At 42.7% G+C, this 24526-nt stretch overlaps 1 protein-coding gene across 11 annotated transcripts in view; it reads left to right on the forward strand.

The window, feature by feature from the left end:
- The first annotated feature begins 5365 nt into the window (after positions 1–5365).
- The window catches only part of NCOA6 (nuclear receptor coactivator 6), a 47618-nt gene continuing 28457 nt past the window's right edge, over positions 5366–24526 (forward strand). For 3 of the 11 annotated variants that reach the window (XM_041122739.1, XM_041122741.1, XM_041122743.1), the window contains exons 1-7: positions 9744–10981; positions 12785–12887; positions 18330–18482; positions 18582–18856; positions 21873–22028; positions 22619–22741; positions 24164–24292. In XM_041122739.1, coding sequence (XP_040978673.1) covers positions 18622–18856; positions 21873–22028; positions 22619–22741; positions 24164–24292 — 643 coding nt within the window. In that variant the 5' untranslated portion in view covers positions 9744–10981; positions 12785–12887; positions 18330–18482; positions 18582–18621. Of the gene's footprint in view, positions 5412–9733; positions 10982–12784; positions 12888–16951; positions 17067–18329; positions 18483–18581; positions 18857–21872; positions 22029–22618; positions 22742–24163; positions 24293–24526 lie in introns of those variants that run through there. The other 8 variants (XM_041122738.1, XM_030007878.2, XM_041122742.1 and 5 more) reach the window with 6 other exon arrangements.

A 24526-nucleotide genomic window follows, 5' to 3' on the forward strand; every position in this document is an offset into this window, starting at 1 on the left:
GACATGTGTGTGTAGAGTAAATGCATTGATTTCAACCCAGCTATTGCAGACATCTAACAGCTCTGAAGCAGAATTTGTCCTGAAGCTTTTACATGCAAGTGTCAGCGAGGAGCTTGGAACACAAAACACATAATATAAAGTGGCTGAGAAAAACAATAAAGAAAATTTTTGAAGGAACAAAAAAACCCCAAACAAAATAAAGAAGAAAAAAAAAGATGCCTTTGCCAAATGTGACTATTATGATCTGGAATGTGATCAGCTTGCCTCTGCCAACATTACCATTGCTCCCCATCAATGTATACTGGTTTTTACATTGGGATAAGCTGAAGACAGGCTCTGCCACTAAATGTTAGCTCAGTTTATTGGTATTTCTCACAAAGGCTCAATACCATTCATGAGCACAGATAACAAGCAGTGCTTTGCTAGCTTTAGATACCGCTGTTCACCTGTGTGCATCAAGCACCGATCACTGCGTATAAAAGCCTAAATGGGGGACGAGACAGAACTCAGCGCCACTGTCCTGCAGCTGGGGGGACGAGGATACTCTGGCCCCTCAGCTGTGCCATCTTGTTCCCATTGCTGTCCCGTTCAGTGCCCAGACACTGAGGGGGGCTGGAGCCTGCCTTGCTCCCACTGGTCTGGATACGGGCAGATGCTGCTGGGGCTGTCGGGGTGGTTAGAGCCACGCTGCCAGTGTGGCTTGGCACAGCGCCCAGCACAGGCGCTTGAAGGGCCGGGGATCCCCTGCTGCCCCTGGGCACGGGTATGAGACCGGCCAGCCCAGGGCACACCGGGTGTTTCTGCACTCTAGCAAGCAGCTCTGGCAGCACGCCCTGCTCTGTGCTTCAGGGGACCGGGGCCTGCCAGCATCAGGTGAGGGCAGAGAGTAGCCGCTGCCACTGTAGCCAGGGCAGCAGGTTCAGGTCCCCAGTCTCCAGGGATGATGACTGGTGTCCTACAGCTCTGCTGCAGCTCTGCCAGCATCTCTCTGAGGGGTCCCTCAGCTGGGGCGGTGAGTCCAAAAGTGCCTGTTAAGTGTCAGCTGGTCGGTCGGCTGGCTGCCAGGAGCTGGACCCTCCAGGTGGCTGCTGGGTCCCTCTGGCTGGAACATCTCGGAGCCTCCTTCCACCTGCTGCACAATTCGACAGGCTTCCATGGGCTGATCCTGGACCCTAACTTGTTGGAGAGAAAGGGGAGTCAGGCCTCGGTAAACACCATGAGGTGAAACCTGCAGCTCTTTCATGAACACATCAAAAACACTGAAGATTTTGTAAGGTTTTGCAAAGAATCAGGTGGAGTGGGAAGAGCTCCTGTAGTACCCAGGTATTTTCATCACAACGGTTTTGGAAAGATCTTCCATACTTCAGTGATGGACATTGCATGCTAGCCAGGGAAAGGAGAGCTCTGACAGGCAGAGCTGGTTTTCGAAGAGGCAGGGCACTATCTAAAATGAAACGCATCTGTGCGGAGGGCAGAAAAGCCTATGGAGTAGGAGCACTCGAGCACTGAAAAAAGCTGCCCAAGAAGGGCCCTCCAGTGACCACAGCATTTTCAGATGCAGATTGTCCTCACAGAGCTGACCCTGCTGCCTGGGGGCAATATCCCATTTGACAAGAGCTACTTGGCAGCTGTGACCCTTCATCCATGCCAACTGCCCCCAGCACAGCTGGGGCTCCCCACCCGGCAGCTCTCACCTCTCCGTCCATCCAGAAGGAGAGGATGACTCCTGTGTATCCCCACCCTATCTATCACGTCTGGAGCCAATTGCCCATCTCTCTCTTTCTCGCCATACTCACAGGTTAACAAAATCCCACATCAAAAGTGATTGTGACTGCAATGCAACAGGTCTCCCTTCCTTCTCTCTAAGTGAGCATCGTACTGGTATTAGAGCAGAAATTATTTTGTTCAAGTCATTGTATAATATTTAAGTTTGGAAAAATCTAAAGCTAGTCGTGAGTCTACTTACTTTTTCTGTATAATATCTTTCCTTTGAAAATACTGTCATATGAAGATGCATGTAAATATAACCACAATTTTGATTGTTGTGATCTCAAATGCATTTCTGTGTTCTTTTTGCGACAATGAAGCTTTCAAACAGCTGTCTCTGTGTGCTGTACGTAGCCTTCCTTCTCTGCAGGTGATGTTGTATTAGTATGTATCCTTTGTTTTGCAGCAAAGCTTCAGAATCCAAACCAAAATGAGAGTCTGCTCATGGAGGGGCTCCACAAACACAGAATGATGGGACAGATCTAGCCCCCCAAAAATCTCCTGTCTTGGTTATGGTGTACAGAGGCCAGGTGAGATCTAGAAATGTTTAAGCTACACAGCGTGGATCCAGGCTGTGCAATAACCTCAGCTCTGGAGATCTGCCTGCAGTGCACCTTGCTGCAGAGATGCACCTGCACATGCAGGCAGCAGGATGCCAGGGTGGTAGTGCTTGAGCTGTCCCATATTTCTTCCCCCTTGCAGTCCTCCACATCATGTTATTCCCTTCTCACCACTGCCAGGTACCTGTCTGTCTCCTGCTGCATGCATCGGCAGCCAGTGAGCTGCATGCCTTTTGCTAACTACAGTATGCAGGATGGCAATCCCATTTCGGGTTCCTCCTGCTGCCGGTCTTAAGCAGAGGTGCCTCAGAAGGGTCCTCGGTTGTGTCCTGTCACCCTGGTGTCCCTTCAGCTCTACCTTCTCTTCCTTACACTTGCGGCAAAGCTATTTTGAGAGAATGGGGATTAATTTTAGTCATGTGGAGTTTCTGCCAGTTCTGGTCTTTTCCAACAGCGAGCAGCAGCATACGGAAAAGCCATCAGAAGCAGCGTGCTGCAAAGTGTTAAGTGGATGTACGAGGCACCAAGCTGCTAATGAAGGAAGGGTTTGTTTGCAAACTCCATGTGTGATTAGGCATAGGAAAGCTACCTGTGTGTGACCTCTCAAGCCCAGATCAGAAAGTCACAGCACTTAAATGGCTTGAGCAGATCCTAGTGAGATACCTCAATATTGTGCTTCCAGAAAACACGGGTTTTGAAAAATAGTGTTCTACTTGTTCTTGTTTGCTATTGCATACGAGATGTGTCCAGTATTAATGTAGATAATACATACAAAAACAAGCAAACAAACCTGAAGGACAATCTTGCAAGACAAGCACAGCAGCATTGATGGGAAAGATGGGGATTTTTTGGAAGCAGCACTCTGATCTAACTGCGCCAGAGCGGGAAATGCATGAGCCTTTGGGGGAAGATCAAGCTGGAGGAGGAAGAAGTTAAATGCTGCTGGGTTAAGAAGTGCCTCCTGAAATAGCAGAAAGCATGAAGACAAGTGGTGAAGAAATGTACTTCTCAGGTACTGAAGAAGTTTTCTCTCAGCTTCCTCGTGTTTCCAGCCTGTCTCAAAAGACAGAAGCAGAGTAAGGCAAGGCACAGGAAACATCCACGCTAATGGAAACAGAAACTCCCTGTAGACAATCAGATGTAATGAATGTTCCTTGTTACCACTCCTGTGACTGACGCCCCGTCTCCTCTTCTGACACCTCAGTGAGTCTCCCGGGGCTTGGGGAAGGGCTTTTCACTTGTCCATAGCGCAGTGGAGAGGTGCTGGAGGTGGGGTCCCTATCCCAGAAACTGGAGAAGTCGTAAACAGACAAAGGCATGAACAGAACAGTCCTTCAGCAAAGAATTACTCAGTGCTTGTCTGCCAGCAGGGAGCTTTAGGGCTGCAAAAGCAAAGGAAACAAGCAATCTGCTTGCAGCTTTCCACACACCCAACAATATTTAATTATTAAGATAAGTCATATATTAACCATGATGTTCATTATTTTGGGGTTTTTTTTGGTGTTTTGTTTTTTTACAGAATGCATTTATATGTCAATTTAAAAAAAGATATTTTTTCTGTGTTGCGAGCTATAGTGACAAATGAGATGTGGGATTATTGTATTTTAAAGGTTTTGCAAAATAAAAAAAAAAATTTCCTCTTTCCATGTCGTTTACCCTTCAGTAATCTGCATAAAGCCAATGTCAGGGAGGCTGTGAGGGCTGGCTCCAGCTGTGCAGCCCCACAGGCCTGCACCACCCCTCCTGAAGGCAGCAGATCCTACTCAAGTTACTAACGTTAACTGTACGTATTTTTGCAGGATTAAAGTCTTTATTTTTCCCACAAGGGACTTTTGATTGTTTTACTAGCCTGAAATAGTAATTGCCATGTGTTTCTTTTCCTTACCACCGCCAGGTAATGGCCTTCTGCTTAAAGCAATGACCGGCAGGAAAAAAACCAGACATTTCTACAGTGCCACTGTCTTTTTATACTGATTTATCATTTCTCCTATTAATAAAGGTTTGTAGGAAGAGACAAACTGGGAGACTCTGCGTCCAGCAAGCCATTCTGGGGGGATCACCTCCACTGTAAAGCCCCCCCGTGCCCCGAGGTGTCTTTTCAGGGAGGGAGCATCACCCACTGGGGACTGCCGGCCTGTTCATTAACCAGATAAAGAGACTTTTAATTAAAAATTCAGCATCGTGGCCTCTGCTGAATCCGTATCAGGTTGCTCTCTGGCTTCTTTCCCACCTCCCCAGTGCTAAAACAGTGTAATTCATTGATATTTATAAAGTCTGAAATCTTCAGATGAAGAGTTCCTCTGAATTAAAAACCACGTTTCCTAGTCATTTCCCCACAAAGGCCTTAATTATTACTTTTTCTTCAGCTTCATCCAGGAAACACTTTTTATTCCGTCGCAGAACCGCAGGCCAGCCCCGCGGCCTCCACCGCCGCGGGCGAGGCGCAGGCGCTCTTCTCAGGCGGGGCCCCGCCCTGACAGCCCGCCCCGCCGAAGACGCTCCCGCCGCTGAGGGGGGCTCCCACGAGGCCAGCGGGTGCCCCGCCCCTGGGGCGCGCGGGACCTCACCCCGCGGGGAGCTCTTCCCCCGAAGAAGCCGGTGGCCGGTCTCCCCGGCGGGAAGGGCTCTTCCCACAGCGCGGGCAGAGCGGCGGGGCCAAGACGTCCCCGCGGGAGGGTGGGAGGGGGTGTCCCGGCACCTCGGCGAGGGGACATGCTCCGCTCCGCCCGCCCACGCACCGGCACCACGCGCGGGGGCGCAGCACCCCCACCCCCTCCGCCCGGGTCCGCGCGCTCGGACGCAGGCGCGCGCGGGCGGCGCGGGGCGGGCCGGGTCACGTGCCGCCGCGGCGGAGGGAGGCGGAGGCGGAGGCGGAGCGGCGCCGGCCTGCGCTGGCTCTCCCGGGCGTCCCCGGGCCAAGCGCGACCCCCCGCCCCGCGTCCGTCCCCCCCGCTCCCGCGGGCCCCGCGCGCGCCCCCGCTCGCCGAGGCGGCCCCCGCCCTCCTGCGCGCGCTCGCGGCGCGGGCGCGGCGGCGGTGGCGGAGGCAGCGGCAGCGGCGGCGCCACCAGCGGCGGCAGCGCCAGGTGAGGGCGGGGCGGGACCGGCCCTCGGCGGGGCCTCTCCGCTGCCCGCGGGGGCGCGGGGACCCGGCGAGCGGCGGGAGTGACAGAGGCGGCGGGGCGGAAGCGGCGCCCCGGTGGTGTCAGGGCCGGCGGCGGCCCGGGCAGAGAGCAGGGCCGGGCCCGCGGCGCGGGCCGGCGGGCGCGGGCCGCAGGCGGGCGGCGCGGCGGGAAGGGGCGGCGGGGCCCGGCCCCCCGCCGGCGGAGCGCCGGGCCGGGCCGGGCCGGGCCGGGATGCCCGGGCCGGGGGCTGCTGGGCCCGGCGAGGCTCCTTGGCTGAAGCCTGTCAGCGTGCTGCGGGGGGACCGCGGCCTGGGGCCCCAGCGCCGGGTGAGCCTGTCCGACCGCGGCCTGCAGCCTGCCTCTGCCCTGCCGGGCTGGAGCTGCCCCCGGCCGGGATGGCTGTTGAACCGGCCCCGTTTCTCCCGACGCTCAAATCTCCACCTTTCGCCGCAACCTGTTAAATCCTGAAATCGGCCCTGCGCCCTCAGTCGCGGCCCCGGCCCGGGAGGTGGTTGGTCGGCTCTGCGAGGCCGTGCTGAGGGCATCCCTTTATTTCCCGGGGAGGAATGCGTTTCAAGTGAGACGTGGAAAGCAGTCGGGGTACTGTCAGCCACGGGAACTTCTTTTCGACTTAGGACGTTGTTTCTGATTTTAGTTTCTCAGCCCTGACCTCATGGGGGCATTGACGTCTTCGTGAGATGTCAGCGAGGGTGTGCTGACGTTTCTTTGAACCCAAGCTTTTGTTTGAATTCCCTCGGTAACTCTTTAAAATAGTCAGAGAAAGGCTTCTTAACTTATTCCGTGGGTTTGATTTCTGCATTTCTCTAAGTTTCATCTGCTTTTAGAACGTCTCTGAAAAGCCGGGGTTCTGATTCCTTCAGGCTTCTTTGGGGAGCAGGAAGTGGAGAGCTTTTCTGTCACTCACCTCGGCATGGTTCTGAAAGCTGTCTGGAAATGGTAGCTTTATGAGCTTTGTCTCTTCAGAACCCCTCAGCTTCCGGACATGCACATTTGTGCTCATTCCCTAACTGACAACTGTAGTAAAACCTTTCTCATTTGAATTTTATTAGATGAAAGACAGTGCCTCTTGTTGGTATTTATAATGATTGCACATTGTAGGCTTTCTGGCTGGTTCTTTGGTTCGGTATTTCCCATATGAGAAAACAACCACAGAGAGCAAATTTGGCATTTTCAAAAAAGGTCGCCAAGTGTAATAACCACAACTTGTGGATTTAGCAGCTCTTTTCTGCTTATAGCAAGCGTTCCCAGCTTTTCTGTGCATCTTGTGGAGAGAGAGACAAAGGTCTCAAGGCATGTATCCAAAATGGCCAGGTCTACGAGCCTCTGGACTAAATGCACTACCTACAGCAAGACATCAAGGTGTTTGCTAGACAGTCGTACGCTCTTCAAATATTCACTGAGCCACGTGGCTTCCTTTGAAAGTTAACTGGCTCTACCAGGAAACCATTTTTCACATTAATGCTTTATCCTGACTCTCCTATGAGAAAAAATAAAATGGGGGAGGCTGCACACAGACCTGATCATCTGTTCAGAGATGACATTTCTTAATATTTTAAACCAACAGAAGGGTATACTGTTAGGCTTCAGATTTTGACTGGAAAAACTCCCAGCAGCACTCTCCAGCCATTTTCTCTGGAAAGCCTATTCTTCTATAGGACTTGGAGTTGTTTAAAACAGGCCCTCCAACTGATACAGTAATTTTACACTATTCTAGTAAAAAAGAATTTTTCCTTAAAATAAACAACTGTGTGTGGGAAAACCTGCGAAATCCAGGCCACCCTGTGCATCTCTAAACTAAGTGTTACTGTTTTCATTTTTCAGTGGCTTGAATAATTGAAAATATGGGGTTGTAGAGGTAAATTCTGCTGAACAATCGTAATGCCACTCTTTGTTCTGTTTAAGTATGATCCTGTCAAAGATTGCGTGCCTTTGTAGTAGATGTTAAATATTTGGAACTGATAACTAAACTGTTAATCAGGTTTACAGTATATTTTTATTTTCTAATACCATATTGATTGCTTTTGGATGGAAGCTGGAGTTACAACTGAGTTACACAGACATAATAAATTTAATAGATTTGCAGTGGCAAAGGGCATGCTACTGAAGATATCAAAGAGTTAATGTGGCTGTAACAGTTTGATTGCATTGGGAATAGTGAAATTTTATAGGTCACTAGTGTACCTCTGAAGGGCAGAAGGCATGATGGTGGTGTCTGTTTCAAAGTCATGTGGTCTCTATTGAGAAATGCAAATGCTGTGGCATAGAGAGAATACGAGTGAACAGAAGGGCTGTTAGTGTGTAGACAATTGAAGAGCAAGACCTAACCATGTGTATGTAAAAACTGTGTTCAGGCATAAACTTGTTCCTTAACGTTGGGCTAGAGGAGACATAATGGGAGAGAATGCATAGGGTTGGGAAAAGTTAAGGGACAGAAGTGGAAGGAGAAATAATCCTAGATGACACAGACCTGAGGCAGGGAAGATGCATCGTCAGACTCCAGGTGAGATATTTTCCATCTGTTAGCCAGAGGACAAATGTTCTGTGTTTTGTCTTGACACTGTTACAAACTCCACTGTCTCCTCCAGGTCGGATCACTGATGCTCTTCAGCAGGAACTACCCATTGCAGATAACTGAGCATTTCAGCCACCTAGTCAGCATGTTCCTTAGTTTCTACACATTGATAGCTGAAGGTTTGGCTCAAAGTGGTGTATGAAAGTCAGATTGTCTAGTGTCCTGGCTAATTAGCAGGAAGGAAAAAAATATTTTCAGTGATGCTGCTGGAATTGAAAGTTCATCTAAGCTTTGGATTACATTGAAGGATAGTAGTGGAAGTTTTCCAGAGGTCCAGGAGCCTGGGATTTTTCTCAGTCCATTGGGCATTGGTGGTCATATTCCATCCAGTGTGTCCTCTGTCATTAGTTGATGCTATTAACAGCATCCCACCTGCACTCTGAATTGCACATCAGAAATGGCTATTGTCATAATTAAAAATAGAAACAAGAAGTAAATTCTGTCATGTATATGTTGCGGCCTTGAGGTTGTGTCACAGTAAATAACCCTTCTTCATGTGTTTGGGAAAAAAGAAGGGCAACCAGTGCGTGTCACGGTGTAGCCAGTTTGTTTGCTCGGGTGAAGGAGGGAGGTGCACAGGGGACTCTATAGCTTGTGAGAGCCATTATCTTTTTGGAACTGAGAGGACGGTTGCCTGCTTCTCCAGCTTGAATGAGTAGTCTTGAAGCATAGACCTACACAGCGGTTTGAGTCAGATTTGTATGAAAATTGAAAAGTACAGGAGATGAATGATGCCTTGTCTAAATTTGTCTTCATGTAAACCAGTAATTTGGGACAGCTTGTACTGAGTTGCATATGTGGGAGCCTGAGCATTAGGTTTGATGTATGAAAGGGAATGATCAAGTTATTGCCACCAAAAGATGCATGCTATTAAATTCTCTAAGTCCTATGCATATCATTGCAATTTTATAATTTTTATTCTTTTAAAAATCAAATGACCTACCAAGACTGCACAGCTGGCATGAGATGGCGTTTCTCATCATGGTTTCTGGGCAGTACTTGCAGAAACCGAATTAGATGCAAGCCTCTGTTCTGTATACGTGTGTGCAGGTGGACTCTTGGAAGCCTCCTTCCTTGCTGGATGATACAAGGAAAATGTGAGGAGTTATTTCTGCCTTGCTTTCTGATCAATTGGAAGTTTTGGCATTTGTAATAACATCATTTTTCCCAGCAGCGAGTGGAGAGCATGTGAGAGATGAGATAGAAGGCTCGTATTGGCAATTGTGATGGATTTCTTTCCCAGAGAAGCCGAGTTAGCAGTTCCAGTCTTGGGACTATGGTAGTAGGAGCTGAACCTCCCAAAGCAAAAATACTACCAGTTCTTTTTATTGAGACTCAGTTAAGAATAATACTGGACAAGAAATAGTGCCTCATCTTTTGGTTGCAGCATGGGAGAGTGGTCCTTCTAAGGGTTATTTGGGGTGCTCACTCTTCCCATCTCTGCAAGAATGCATTGCTGTCTAGTTCTGTTGCATCCTAGTTTTACCAGAAGGTGCAAAGTTGACCAGTGGTGATGTGGTTCTTAATAGCAGTAATGGCAATAAGTAACACTTTGGAAATTTGATTCTTCCAAAAGCCCAGAGCAGCACAAAATAAGCTGCAAGTTTTTATACAATCAGGAAACTCTCAGAACAATCTTGATTTTAACAAAACCTATACCTACTTCTGTTATGTAAAGGTTTGGTTGTTTTTTTGGTTTTTTTTTGGTCAGGGAAAACGGTCTCCTTATTACTGAGTGCCTCATACCAAAGGAATTACTTTTAAGCTGTTTGTTTTAGCTTAAATCTTTTTGTCATACTTTATAACATTTCAGAATTTTAAAAAACTAGTGAAATCTTCTAGACTTTTTATTACATGTAAGAAGGAAGAATATTGCAATAAACAAGAGGTACAGTTTTCGGTCAAACCTTACTTCAGGACTGGTAATCACAAGAATACCTGGACTGGTTATATTGGCATTTATGAAGCTCCGTGAGAATTTGGTGATAAAGGAGTATCTGTGGGGCATGTCAACCCAGAAAGGTTTGGTGGAAGTTAAATTCAGCTTTAAATAAAAAGCTTGTCGCAACACAAACAATTAATAGATTGCTACTTGAAAATGAGTTTTCTCGTAGTCTTTGGAAGGCAAGATAAAATATAGTTTCTTGTCAGGATGCATCTGATTTTAAATAGCATCTCATTTTACTTGTTTGCTGGTTGCATTGGTGGATATTTTTGAAAAGTTACATGCTGCAAAGCTCTGTCATAGTATCCATCTGTTACAAGCTATAGTGTATTTCTTCCAAATGGAAATATCCTTAACATGTGAAATTAATAATTCAGCTAATGGGAATTGACTGATCAAATATTACACCGTGCAGACTACAGCTTCCAAGAAAATTGCTGATTCCGAGTTAACTCATGACTTAGGAAGAAGACTGGCAGCCCTCTTGTGTTAGTTTCTTAGCTGCCGAAAGTGGGAATTTCTACATGGCTAACTTAACTGCAGTTGAATCTCATTCTGGAGTTATCATCTTGCTTTTTAAAGCAACCCTGATGATCTTGTCATTCAAATTCTGTTGAAATAAAAATTAATGGCTCAGTTGAGACGTGTCCATTGCAGCTTGGCATGAGTTGTGCGGTTTCAACAAACTTCATGAAACTTTGTTCCACTAAACCCGCTGTCAAAATACATCAAGATATCACTGCAAAAGGTCATATGTGTTATAACAAGCTGTAATTTTCTCCTTATCAGAAACACTTGGGTTTAGGTGTTTTATGCTTGAGGACTGTGGGAGTGAGTGGTGAGTAGTTCTGTATCAGAATGCGTGAATGAAACCTGCCTTCCTGTAGACTTATTTTGTTTCCTTCACGTTTGGGAAAGCATAACCTCTGAACTGTTTCTGTAGATGGAGTGCTTCACGGGGCTGTTTTTACGGATTCCTTTGTGTCTGCTGAGGTGTGCGTTCAGTCTCTCGGCATTTCCAAGGTCTCTGTCAGATAGCTTATTGTAATGAAAGTTGGAGTTGATGAACCAATATTGATTAGTTATTTTCCTTAACCAAATTTGGTATCGTCTTGTGTGTATGATGGGAATGGAGACATCAGCAGTTAATTGTTGTTCTTCCCATAGCCCGGGCTGAGCATCCTCAGTTTCTTACAGGAGCTTACTAGGACAGCCCGTCTTTCCCAGTCCTCTCTTCTCTGGAGCAGTTGGGTGTCCGCAGACCATCTCATACCCTCCACCTGTGGTGAGGGAGGGTCATCCTTCCCCTTGGAAGGGAGAATTGAAGGAGCAAAAAGCCCCTTGGTTCCTTGCACCAAGGAGTTCAGATGATTTTCCCTCCAGTTCACCACCCTTCAGCCAAATGTTGACTCTTACCCCTGCCTTGCTAAGGCACAGATAGTTAGAATGGGGGCTGACTTCTGTCAGGTTTGAGGCCGCCTTAAAAACAGTTTTTACTTGGCAAGTAAGGACTGTCCTTTCACGTGAACTCTTAGCATGGCTTTGGAGATAACCAGCCAGTTTGTTACGTGACTCAATTTTAGGCCATCTAAAGTAGTCCATGGAACATCGTTTTATAAAAAGGGTGGGGGGAAAAAAGAACTAATGCAATATCCGCTATAGATCGTGGAAAGCTTTTTTAGGTTTGGCTTAGACTTAATAAACTATGTTAAAATTTCATATTTCAGATTTTGGTTTTGCTTGTCAACTTGGTGTCCGGTCGTGATATTCAGGCAGTTTTGCTTATAGCTAGAAACAGCAAAGTTACTGCTTATGATAGAGCCGCTCAGGTCTTATAATTGTACTATACTGCTTCTTGAATTACAATGCTGATTTAGAAATACAAGAAGATACCAGAGGTTGAAAAGTGTTAGATGACTATTAAAAGTGCTAGAAAGCATATTTGAGCTGCTTTAATATGAATACTCGTTCCTTCCCTTCGAGTTGCTGGGCTGGCAGAAGTGCAAAGGCTATGGGACAATACTAAGGCTTTTAAAGCGATTTTACTTTGTCGTCTAGATAGAAGATAGCAAATTTCTGCTTTGTCTTTCTGAGTGTTCTTCCCTCTTCTGCTTCCCCAGTTTGGTTTTGGGTAGTCCACTTCCCCACTGATGAGCAGGCTGGTGTGTAAGCAGAAGATTTGCTTGAAAAACAGCACTGGGATGTTAATATAAACCATCTTGATTTGAGGGGCGGTGTTTTGTTTTCGTTGAAGCCATTAGCTTTACTGCTGTGTTTCTGTTACCCTGAGAGGTTTGAGTGCAACTTAATGAGACTGTGAACAGGAGCAGGTTCTGGGGATGGATTCATCTTGCTTTGTTGGCCACCTGCGATAAAAATGTCTGTTTGAGGTGGTCCTGTGGGCTCATAAGGTGTTACGAGCTTAACCTGTGCTGAAGTGCATCCTAGTTGTGCCAGTTGCTCTTTTCTGAAGATAAATTTAGTCTAGAAGAGTTTATCTTAAGACTTAAATAAATACATTATTCCAGATAAAACTTGCCGTGGTTAGAGGAATAAAATGGTATTTCCAACCAAAAGGAGTATTTGGGTTTTTGCCTGTAATGAAAGATTGATTTTTCAAGATCCTCAGTTTTTGCTGTTAATATTGGAATATGGTAACATGTGCTTTTTACATTACTAAGGAGAGAGTTGGATTTGGTGCAAAACTGCATATTAAAAATCAAGGTATTCGCTGTTATATTCAGTATTTTTGTTTTTTGCATCGTTGTCTGATGAAACATGATGGTTTTCTTTTAGGATTACGTTTTTGGGAGTTGCTGTTTAACCATGTTTGCCAGTCTGGAATTACCTGAAGACCTGTTGCATGTCACAAAATACTGAAATTGTGGAATTTGTTTTGGTAGGTAAAATAACTATATGATGCATTTGAGTATCTCTTGTTCTTATATATTCTCCTCCTAACTGTCCCACTAATAGGTCCTTGCCTCTAATGTTTGTGTGTGTTTGAAGGGCTGGGCTGTCTTTCAGAGCTGAGTTTTCAGTCTGCCGTAGAGGGTTACGGGCATTTGTCATCAGGTTTGTAGCTGTTTTCAGACCTTCCTCCCAAAGAGGACAGTTGAGACGGTTTTGTGGTGTTATCCCTCTTTAATGCTAAAGTTTGAAGTTCCAAATTGATGGAATTACCCCTAGCTAAGTTGTTCCAGAGGAAATTTTGCTGCATGTTTAAGTTTATTTTTAGGTATTCTTTCATATTATAACAGTGATTCTTAGCCTTACTTAATCTCCTTGTGTAACAATATGACACTTGTCTAGAAGTTGTTTAAAAGTCTCTTTTGTGTATTTTTGCCAAAAACAATTATGTCATTTTAATCTTTGTATCATAGAATGGTTGTGTGTATATAGGTTTACTCATTGGTCAGATTTAACAAGCTCCAGGATCACTATGCTAGGCAACAAAACGGTTGAAACAGTTGTAGGAGGATAATACACTGTTAACAAATTTGCAGTAAAAAGTGTTATGATCAGAGTGTTTCTGGGTTTTATAGGTGGTACACTGTAAAAGTATGCCTGTCTGGGTGCATGTGAGTACATGTGTATTAAAAGAAAGCCACCTTCTCAACAGTATTCTGGCAATGCTGAACCTCCTCCATCCCCATCCTGAAAAACTTAATAAATGCCTTTACGTATTTTCTCACTGGCACCTAAACCAAATGAAACAAGAAAACTTTCAAGTAGATTATTCAAGACAGTTTTTTTTCTGATTTCCTTTTTTTTTTTCCTTCCTAGTAAGTTGCTTGAAAACTATTTTTCAATGAACGCAAAAGCAAGGAGGGTTCTGTATCCTTCAGAAATTATTTTGCTACTGCTATCAGAGACTTTTTCTCCTCGCTCTCAGTTCTGGATTCCCCAGGGGACTTGATTGTAGTCTCATTTCTGGGCTGTTTTTTCTTTCTCTTCCCTGTTGCAGCTTTAAATAATAGTCAGTGTGAGGATGAGGACCCTGCTCAGTGCTAACTTCTGCCATCTGCTAGTGAAGGCTGACAGTCAATCCTTCCTTCTGCTCTCGCCCTTTCCAAACTTTTGTGTAATTTGGAAGAGTACTTTTTCAGGCGTAGAGCAGGATTTTAGTACTTTTTATTTAATTGGGCTTCTTGCATGTTTGTTTTGAGAGGGTGCATGTTCTGGTGTGACATCAGTTGTGAAAGTGTTTATTCTTAATTGCCCGAAATGTATAAACAGCTTGTAAATCAATAAATAGACTGTGTTGCAGAAAACCTTGGGCAAGTTACTAGACAAAGCCTGGTTTTGGTTTACTGGCTTGTGTAGTGCCATGGTTAGAAGAAAGCAACACAAGAGGTTTCACATTCTGTTTAAGAAACAAATTGACATAACCTTAAGTTTGGATCAGTTGAGCGGATCTTGGGATGAGGATTCCAAGATACCAGGTTTGTTTGGGTTTTTTTTTTTTCCCTTTGTGGTTTTTGTTTTGTTTTGTTCTTTTTTTAACCCCAGAGACCAGCACTTCCATCTGGCAGTGCTGGCACTCCAGAGCCTTCTGGCTTTCTGGTGTTCAGCTGTTCCCCAGCTAGTGACAACTGGCTTTTTCAGATTTTGCTCTAATCCCATCTCTCCCAGGGACTGGATGGGATTTTCTAAGTATTGCCCAGTCACGTGGCACTGGGTTTGTCGTGCAGGCTTCCTTTTACTATCGGGGCTGTTGGTGGGGAGCAACATGTGGCATGACAAACTGCCTTCTGGGTTCCCCATGGTGTGCAGTGGGACCCAGCTGTCCATCGGCCCAGAACTAGACTGTGGCATTGCTGCACCCTACATGAATTCTTCCTCTGGAGAGCGTCTGTCTTGCACATCTTAGTCTGTCCATTGTTTTATCCATATGCGAAGTGTACCTGGGAGTTTCAGCCTCCAGCAGCCCAGGGTGTGCCCTGTATCCTTCAGTTTGGACACTCCGGTCTTCATGGGCTGTTTCCTGCCACCCCCTACCACCATACAATACTGCAGGTGCGTTTTGGTTATTAGTCTGTTATCTGGCTATTTATCCCTGCCTCTCTTACTTCAGTTACATATTTTTAATAATTAGACTGTACTGAATAAGACCAACTTTATAATAAACAGGCTTAACACTGCCCCAGGCCAGGTTCATGGGTAGATTGTTGCCACGTGGTAGCACAGGACTTGCTCTGAGTTTCCAGAAACAATTGCATAATGGGAAATATTAAATCGGAAACTCTAAAACAACAGGGTGCCAGGGCAGGGAGGAGGCCATGCATGTTCTTTGAACGGAGGACGATATTCGGAGACCTTTTTGTGCTGCCACGTGAGCATGAATGCTCAAGTTCATGAAATGTGCTGTGGTTATGCAGATCAATTCAAGTATGGTTCTTACTCATCAGAGATACTCTATAGCCTGCTGGGAGTTCATCTAGTTTACAGGAATTGTTGAATGACCTGAGTTTTACCTGTGTGTGCTTATGCTAAAGGCTTTTTGTGTTTATGTGGAAGAGTGTTGAGCAAGGGTACACGCTAATTATGGTCATGTCCTGGCTTGTGATTTATGGAAGTCAACCCTATAACCAGGTGACAGAATTTGTTAGGACGAGGGATGCAGCTGGGATTCATTTGGTTTGAGATGGACAGTGTGCTGTGCTCTGCCTGAAGAGGAAAATTTCACAAATCATTACTTCCTCCTGTCATACTTGAGATAAATTATACCTGAATATAGGAATGGACTAACCTGCGTGTGTTTGAGAGGGAGAGGGGGAAGATGGATGTAGCAGAGATCCTTCAGGAGTGTAATGTGAAAAAAAAAAAAAAAAAAAAAGCGACAGGAGCTGTAGCTACATGTTCTTGTCCAGAAAGTAACATTTAAAGCTCAGTCTTGGTTTGTTTTTTTTTCTTAACTCAAGCTTTCCCTGCAGTCCTATGATTTTCTGAGTCAAATGAAACAAGGCCTGTGGTCCCTTGGGATTTAGCAAACTGTATATAAATAGTGTTCATGAAGGGCCAAAAAGTTCAACAAATCCTGTCAGGTTTTGGCACATTGAGGTGAGGTTGGTGGAATCCGGTCTAAGCTGCAGCATTTTCATGAAGTCTTTAGAACCACGGTTTAAGTAGTCTGGGAGTCTTCTGCTCTTTCACAGAGAACATGGATGCTTCAGACACTTCCATTCAAAAAAAAAGATTTGAAATGTTTGTGTTCTTATAGAGAAATTTTTATTTCTTTGGTGTCAGGGATTGTCAGAAGTACTCATGTTTCTTGCTGCAGGTGGAACACCCCATCCCCTCCAAGTAATTGTGCTTTTTCAACACGTAAGAGCCTGTATATTGAGCTGAGATTTCTGTCCCTGAAAAACTTAATCGAGATGTTCAGATAAATAATCTTCTATGTAATTTTCCTCAAAATAGAGTGCTTATATTTCACAGGATGCTTGCCTCATTCAGTGCACAGAATGACTGTGCTTGGTCGTTAAAAAGGTTATTTGTGTAGTGTTCCCAGCTTCATTTTCCCTCAAGTCAGTGTATATGTAATGAATGATGTAGGGTTGCAGAAGGAGAAGGAATTCTATCTTGGTTGATGTAAAGCCAGCTCTGGTAAGGAAGTTCCCTGTCCAAGAAATTATGTGTGAAAATCAATTAAAACAGCTTTTCACAGATGCTTATTAATTGTCATTCTCATTTTCTGAGCACCTGACATGAAACTGAGTAGTTTAACTTAATGGAGGTGCCAAACACTGACCTGTAATTGAGATACAGAGCTGAGCAGCAAGGAGTCTGGGGAAGAAAAGAAGATTTAATTGTCTCCGTGTTCACCTGGTAATGAATTTTTAAAATTTTTATCTCTATTCCCCATCTTTAAAATTTCCATGGTAATAACAAGTAACTTATGAAAGCACTATGGAAATAGATCAGTGACTGTGAAACATTTTTACTTACTTTCTGTTGCAGGACAAGAAGAGCTTGTGAGACAAAATTAGCTTTGTTTTTAATCCGAGATTTGAGTCGTGTTTGAGAATGAAGGCCTGGTGCTGCAGTATGAAGAGAGTAACTATATGTAAAATAGGTGATTATTCATTAATGCCATTTAGCCTGTCTAGTGTGGTGTAGAGTTGAAAGGGAGAAAAAACCCCTGTATTATGTAAAATCACAGTGTGTGCATAGAGGCCTGACCAAAAGCTGAGGGTATTTTGTGACTTCCAAGTCCTTGTTTTTTCATTTGTAATATTGTCCCTTCAGCAATGTTACACGAGTGTGCAAACAATGTAGAGCTGAATCTAGTCTAACATAGTTATATTTTTTTATTAGAAAAGGCTGTTTTCTGGCCAGTATCTACAGCTCACCTTTTAATCTCAGAGTTGTGGTTTTAATTTGTGTTGGGAACTTGAACCTCTGCCAAAAACCCAATCCGTATCCTATTCAAGGGTATGTCATCCCAAACTAAATGTTTTGGGTGGGTTGTGCTGAATACTGACAGCTTTGGAGTTATGAGGTCTTGACAGTCCTGGCTGTTGAATTGATTTGTTTTTGACAAAAGTGTTCAGGAACAGGTTCCTGGTTTTGGTTGGTGTAGATGTTTTTAATCTTTTAGCAATACTTGCAAAGCGTGGAGGGTGGGAATAGAGGTCTCGCCTGAAGGAGTTAGTGCCATAGCCCTTGTAACGGCTTCTGTTAGAGTGGAAAAATTTGTATCTTAACTAAATGGTATTGTTCACCGTAGATGTAGGGAAAACTTTTATCCGTAGGTTGTACTTTTGTACACATAACAGCTTAGATTACTATCGTAATGTCAAGTAAAATTTATTGCGACGTCTAGACATTTCATAAAGTAAAAAACATCCAGTATGTGACTTGATGTACTGATTTCATTCTTATCCAAGCTCAATAGGGGCATGGGGGGAGTTGTGAGCTAGCACAGGGGGAGCAAATTTCAGGTTGTAATGTGCATAAGCAGGTGAAAACACCTAAATCTTTACAAACTTTTAGAAAGAAGGCATAGTATGCCTGAAATTTCCCTGGATGTGAGTTAAATATTTGTCAAATGCTAAATTTCTGGTGGTAAAAGTGCTATGGTAAAAGTTTCCTACTGCTTTGCTGTACAAAGGAGTGCCTATTGCATCTGCAGTCCCTGAAACTAAATTTGCTGGTTTTTCCTATCTTTCTATAATTAAAGTATTGCTGTGAGTCTTAGATTTTCCTGGCAGTCAGGCACTGGAGAATTGGTACTGGGTGCTTGCTTGTCCTCTGTACGATATGGAGATGAATGTAATTGATTTTCTTATTATTCTTTTTTTCCCTCTACCTTCCTTTCTACCTGACTATCATTGAGGTCAACTGGAATACTTCTCAAGTCATGTGCAGCAGCATTCTGTCAGGAAACCACTTCTGTTTGTTCTAGTGGACGAACAGCTTGGATACTGCAATGGCCACCGTTTTCAAAGTCGCACAGGTTGTCTCACAGACCCTAGCATTGGGTCAGCCGGTAGGTTTTTCTGTCAATGATCTACATGCCACTGAAAGCAGTTGTTAATGTCTTTACACACTTATTATTGTACTTATAATTCTTTTTTTCCCTTCCAAGCATCATCTTAACGTCTGACAGGCTCCCATTGTTGGAAACAATGCTTTTGGATGATCTACCTAACTTAAAAGATACATATGCCTCCTTGTACTCCTCAGCTATGGAAGACTTAGAGGTGGATTTTGATTCAGGACTGGAGGAAGATGAACTGAAACAGGAGGCTGCTCCTGAGGATTCCACGATCTTTGTAGCTTTTAAAGGAAATATAGGTGACAGAGACTTTGAGCAGAAACTAGATACCATATTGGAGAATGTGCCTGGCCTTTTACACATGGGTAATGTACCTTGTTGTCATTTTTCAACTGTCCTTAAAATATTTATTTATGTAGTCAGGGTGCTTATACAAAGAAATATATTATATTGTTTTGGAGTTACTTGGTTTGTAATAAGATTTGTTGGGGTTATTCTTAGTGAATTTGGGAGCTGTTCTTCTCAGAGAGATACAGTACAAGTTTCTGCAGTTGTTTTATTGTTTAAAACTGATTTAATTAGTGAGTTCATTTATTCCTGTTCAGTTCCCATGTTTTACTTGGGTTTTTTCTCTTTAATTTCCCACCGTTACACATTGCTGTGTTATGTGAAAGTTATACCAGGCTTGTCCACACAGATGTTTTTTACTACCAAAACCATCCAGTTTAAACCACTGCAGTTCATCTGAGAATGGGTTCACTCTCAAGTAACTGTCAGTTCAAGATGTTACTGCCCCTTTGCTGCTACATTGACCTATGCTACCTGATTTTTTTTTTCTGACGGAGGACATGGAGTGCTCTGACGTACCCCTGTATGCCCACCAAGGTCTGGGGACAGCTGTGTAGCTAGTGAGCGATCACAGGCTTTTGGGACAATAACATCTTTTACCAGCACATCTAGATCTGGAAAAAGACATCTGCCCACTGTCTGAGCATCTTTGTAAATGGTCTTATGATGACTACTTATAGCTGCTCAGTTATGTAGTCTTGCTTGTACAAGTACAATCTTTCTTGATAGGCAGCCCTTCCTGGGTAAGGGTGCAGTGTTGTGATGGTTTGGGTCAGTGTGCTTGTATCAGTGACATGCTCCCTCTGCACCACCAGTTTCCCCAGCAGTGCCCCTCATCTGAGATTACTTGAATGGTCAGGTTAATGGCTTAATTTCTTGCCATTAGTATAGTTTGCTATAGAAACAGTTAAAGCTGGGTGGGTTGCCTGAAGTGGGGTGGCACGAACACATACCCAGAAGAGCCTTGGCAACTGGAACCACAGCAGCGCTGACCTGACTTGGCATGATGTCATATAACTGCAGTCTAAAAGCCACGTAATTGCCCATACACTCTCCCTCTTTCTGCTGATAGTCATCCAAGCTTTTCATGATAACTATAGATTGCCATCCCAGCATGGTGCTCTTCTGTTGCATGGTCTTTTGAAATCACACCATACGATGAAGAATCCACCTTTCTTCTTCAGGCAGGCAGCCTTTGTGTTTAAACAAAGCTAATTTTCTAGATTAGGTTTTAAAATGTTCATTGCATTGCTTGTATTTTCAATAATGTAAAATACCTTTTCAGAAAAATAACTTATGACTTCTGAATAATCAAACTGAATTTGTCACTTTGTTCTTTTCTTTCCTTTCCATTTTGTCCAGTTGTAGTCACTTGGGTCTGGCATCAGTTGTTGGGGTCCTTGCTGTTACCTCTCGGGGTGATAAAAAAGTTGGGATAAGACAAAAATGCTATGAAGAAATACGACTGTTTTGAGCTGTATCTTATAAACAGTTGGAAGTAGACATAAAACTTAACAGATAGTTACTGGTGTAAAAGGGTATGTGTTAATACCATAGATGAATTGTGTAGTTTTTGAATGGAGATAAATCCAATCTGTAGCTGTATGGAGTTGCCTTTGTTATACAGAGGCATCTGCATGCTGGGTTTGTTATAAATATTAATGGCAGGATTAATAAACATGATTGAGACCTCAGCTGAGAAAGCAGAAGGCAAATTTTTAAAATCAGTGTCAAATTAATTTGAAAATTATCCATGTGACAAGTAATTTAAACTGATTCAGAGCAAAATAGGAAATTCAGAATGTTGAGTTAGTAAATAACATTGGTTTAGACTTGGCAGATGCAATATTTGAAAAACAAGACACTCAGGTACTAATATCTAGAAATACTGAAACTAATAATGCAATTTTTATATGTAAAATATTGGAACATTAATAACATATAGGACTGTTCAAACTTCCACAAAAAGAGGTTTTAAAACTACTCCTGTCATGTTTCCAGCCAAAAATGTGTTTATAAGTAGGAAGAGGATGAATTTAATACATTACTGTAGCAGCAGAAGGGACTTGGTGAATTAGTTAAGGACAAGAGATTCCTAAATAGGAGTGAGTTATTGGCATTCTTAAATGACATGTTCTTCAGAATCAAAAAGTTAGCAAACTTTTAGTAAATCTGATGTTACAGTGGAGGAACTAGCTGATTAAAATTTGGGCCAATGTTTACTGGTTTCAAAGGGACTTCCTGTTCAGAAAGCTAGAAACTGGAAGCTTAGAAACCTGTATTAGGAATATACTTTTAATTATCTGTAAATGCATTTTTGTAGCAATAATTTAGTCAGGTACCACTCCAGATAAATATATCCAAGATAGCCCTACCTTTTTGCTAATTTCCACCTGTTACTTTTAAAACAATTGATCTACGTAGAAACACTTGTATGTAGAATAGGTTTTCAGAACACCTGCAACTAAATATTTTGCATTACTTTAATATGTTTTTTTTTTCAGTGGATTGAACATACCTATTCAGAAAAACTAAATAATATGGTAGAAATTAATTAATACTGGTAGGATTCTGTTAGCACTGGTGTTCTAAAAAGATGGTTTCACAAGCATTTGTAGAGCAAATATTTGAAGAATGAGGGTTTCATTCTTGTAGTCAGTTTTTTCACACATCCATCTGGTTCACTAACAGATTTACTAAATCTGTTTAATTAGATATTTTCATATCTTTCCAAAGTAGTTTATCCACAGAACATTTCAATTTTTGTCAAGTGATTGCATTGCCTATTGCGTTGGTTATCAATTGGGTAGTTTTTATATTGCCAATTTTTGGGAAATACATGAAGTGGTTTGGCAGAATCGGTCACTGTACGCCTTTGCTGGAGAAATCTCCTGTATCTGAGACTAACCACTTGATAATTTTCAAAGCCAAATAATTGTTTCATTTTTTTCAGCTGTGCTTTTTTGCCAAGTTATTTCATCATACATGTTTGAAAACTGCCTTTGCACTGACTCTGACCATTTTTCGTTTAAGAATCCAACAAGTTAAAACTGCAGAAGATAGAGCCTTGGAACAGTGTCCGCGTTACCTTCAATATACCCCGTGAAGCTGCTGAGCGGCTGCGAATTCTGGCTCAGAATAATAACCAACAGCTTCGTGACCTGGGAATTCTTTCAGTTCAAATTGAAGGTATTTCACAACTAATTTGCTTCCAAAGGCATTAAGCTGAAATATAAGTGTACTCAACATGCAATTTCGTGTACTGGGTTAATGTTGCAAAACTTCTAATTTAGTAGTTTGGAGAATGACTTCAGTGAAAAGGTGGCTCAAGGCTTTTATTCTTTCAATAATAAGTTTAATAGTAAAAATGATAGCTGAAAATCCTCTGAGCATCAGGAAACCTCCTGAAAAATGTTTTTTGAGTGTTAGCTAGCAAAATGTGCCCCCATTTTTTTTTCTCCTAATTCTTTCATATGAGGCTTTCTTAAGAACAAGTTTTCAGTGGATTTCACAATTAAAATACCTATTCTGGACAGTTTTCCAAGAGCACACTCAGGATGAAAACAAGGGCATTTAATGCTTGTCATGGTGTTTGTTTTTCTGAAAATTGAAATCCAGAAGATAAGGGTAGTACGATGCATAACTATCCTTCTGAAGTGCGCATTACAGGTAAAGTTTGTTCTTCCTTCCTTGACATTTTTTAAATGTCCTTTTGAAAATGTCTGTATTCTGCTTTGCTGTATATTGTTCAGTTCACCCAGATTGTGCATTACTTTTAGGGGAAGGTGCTATCAATTTAGCTTTAGCTCAAAACAGAAGCCAAGATGTCCGAATCAATGGGCCCCTGGGAGCAAGCAACTCAGTGCGAATGGAAACGGGGTTTCCCATGCAGGGGGGACAAGGTAGATTCCTTTGGTTTTTATTTGTTTAGTTTTATACACTTTGAAATTTGTTACTAAGCTAAGTGTAAAATTTCACTGATTATAGCAACTATTGTTTGCAGAATTATTATTGCCATTTTAATTGATGTGTGTTCTTGTTTCTGTACTGTCAAACAATGTCCCACATTATGTAAACTAAATAGTTGGCTGCTTTTTGTCCTACAAACATTGGAGTGATTTGGGTGGGGCAGATTGGTTTGGTTTGGGGGTTTTTGAGGGTTTGGTGGTTTGGGTTTGGGTTTTGGCGGTTTGTTGTTTTGTGGGTTTTTTTTAAATAAAGACTGTTAAAGCACATGAGTCTAGTATAGTGAATTCACTTAGAAATGTGCACAAATTATCACAGTTTTCTGTTTAGCTACCTTTATGAAAATGAGCATAAGCCTTTATTCAGTGTACAATAATAAACTATTTCAGATTAAATCCATTATAATTATGGGAAGGAGGACACTGTCTTTGTTAGTTTCTGTTTTTATTTTCTGATAAACTTTTGAGATCTGATCAGAGAGAATTAATTTTCATGGGCATGATAAGTAATTTCTAACTACAAAAGTCAGATTTTAGGAAGAGTTAAAAGAAAGCTACTGTGTCATGTATTTTAATAGCTGAATCATAAGGCAAAAGAATTAATATCTTAGTAAATAGGATTTAAAGCAATTAAAAAAAATGGGAGCATTTTTTGTCAGAGTTAATGTAAGATGATGAGAAGGAATGGAAACAACATTTCACCTCTGTAGAAACCTGATTAAACACTAGTTTAATCACTGTGCGTAACAAGGAATGTAAAACATTTAAAGAAGGTTTTACTTTGAAAGTGGCTGCTCTAATCTTCACTGTGACAATCATGAGCTTCATTTCCTACCTGCAGGTCAACAATATAAATGTAAACAGTATAAACATAACAACAGTATAACCAACAGGTCAACAATATAAACCATTTAATAAAATAGCAGTCTGTTGAAGTGAAACATTGAAATTTTTCTCTCTTATACCACCTCAGTTACTTTCTAGTATCAGCTTTTGCCAAAAACTCAGTACATGTATAACTGATAAAATCTTGTCACTTGGTGACTTTAGTGGCAAGTCAGGCTCAAATAATTAATGAGTCAGTAGTGTCTCCTTCTGTAATCTTTTTAAAGGTTTGGAGCTAAAGGAAAAGCTTCAGCATGACCTTAACTTGTTTGTTTTATACCAGGGAATCTAAGCCTTCAGACAGAAATGTGTCCTCAGGTTATTTCAGACAAACAGTTCTTAAAGTTTAAAGAAATGTTTTATTAACAAATAGAATTTTTTTATTGTAAAAAAAAAACACAAAAAAAACCAACCTAAAATTCTTCTTTATGTAAAAACTACAAGACTTGATAACTTTTATTTTTATTTTTTAAGGTTTGATAAGAATGAGCAATGCTGCAGCTGTCATGATGTCCCAGAGTGGAAATGTGCCTTCCTCTATGGTGGCAAGTGGTGCTAGTGCTGAGCTGCAGCCAAGAACACCTCGGCCTTCCTCACAGCCAGGTGGTAAAATTTAGTCACAGTACTGACCTGAAAATGTTCTTGAATTCTTATTCTTCAGCACACAGGCTTGAGCGTGCACTCATAAGAGTACTCCAGAATTGTCCTGGAATATTTCCCCTGCCCTTTGTGGGAGTTACTCTTTCTGTGGAACCCTCCCCGCCCCCATTAATCTGGTAAAACTTTTCAAATAATTTGGGTGTCTAATAAGTCACCAGCTTGCTTAGTATTTTGTTC

Source organism: Aquila chrysaetos, chromosome 3 (assembly GCF_900496995.4).
Source record: "Aquila chrysaetos chrysaetos chromosome 3, bAquChr1.4, whole genome shotgun sequence".
NCBI lineage: Eukaryota > Metazoa > Chordata > Aves > Accipitriformes > Accipitridae > Aquila > Aquila chrysaetos.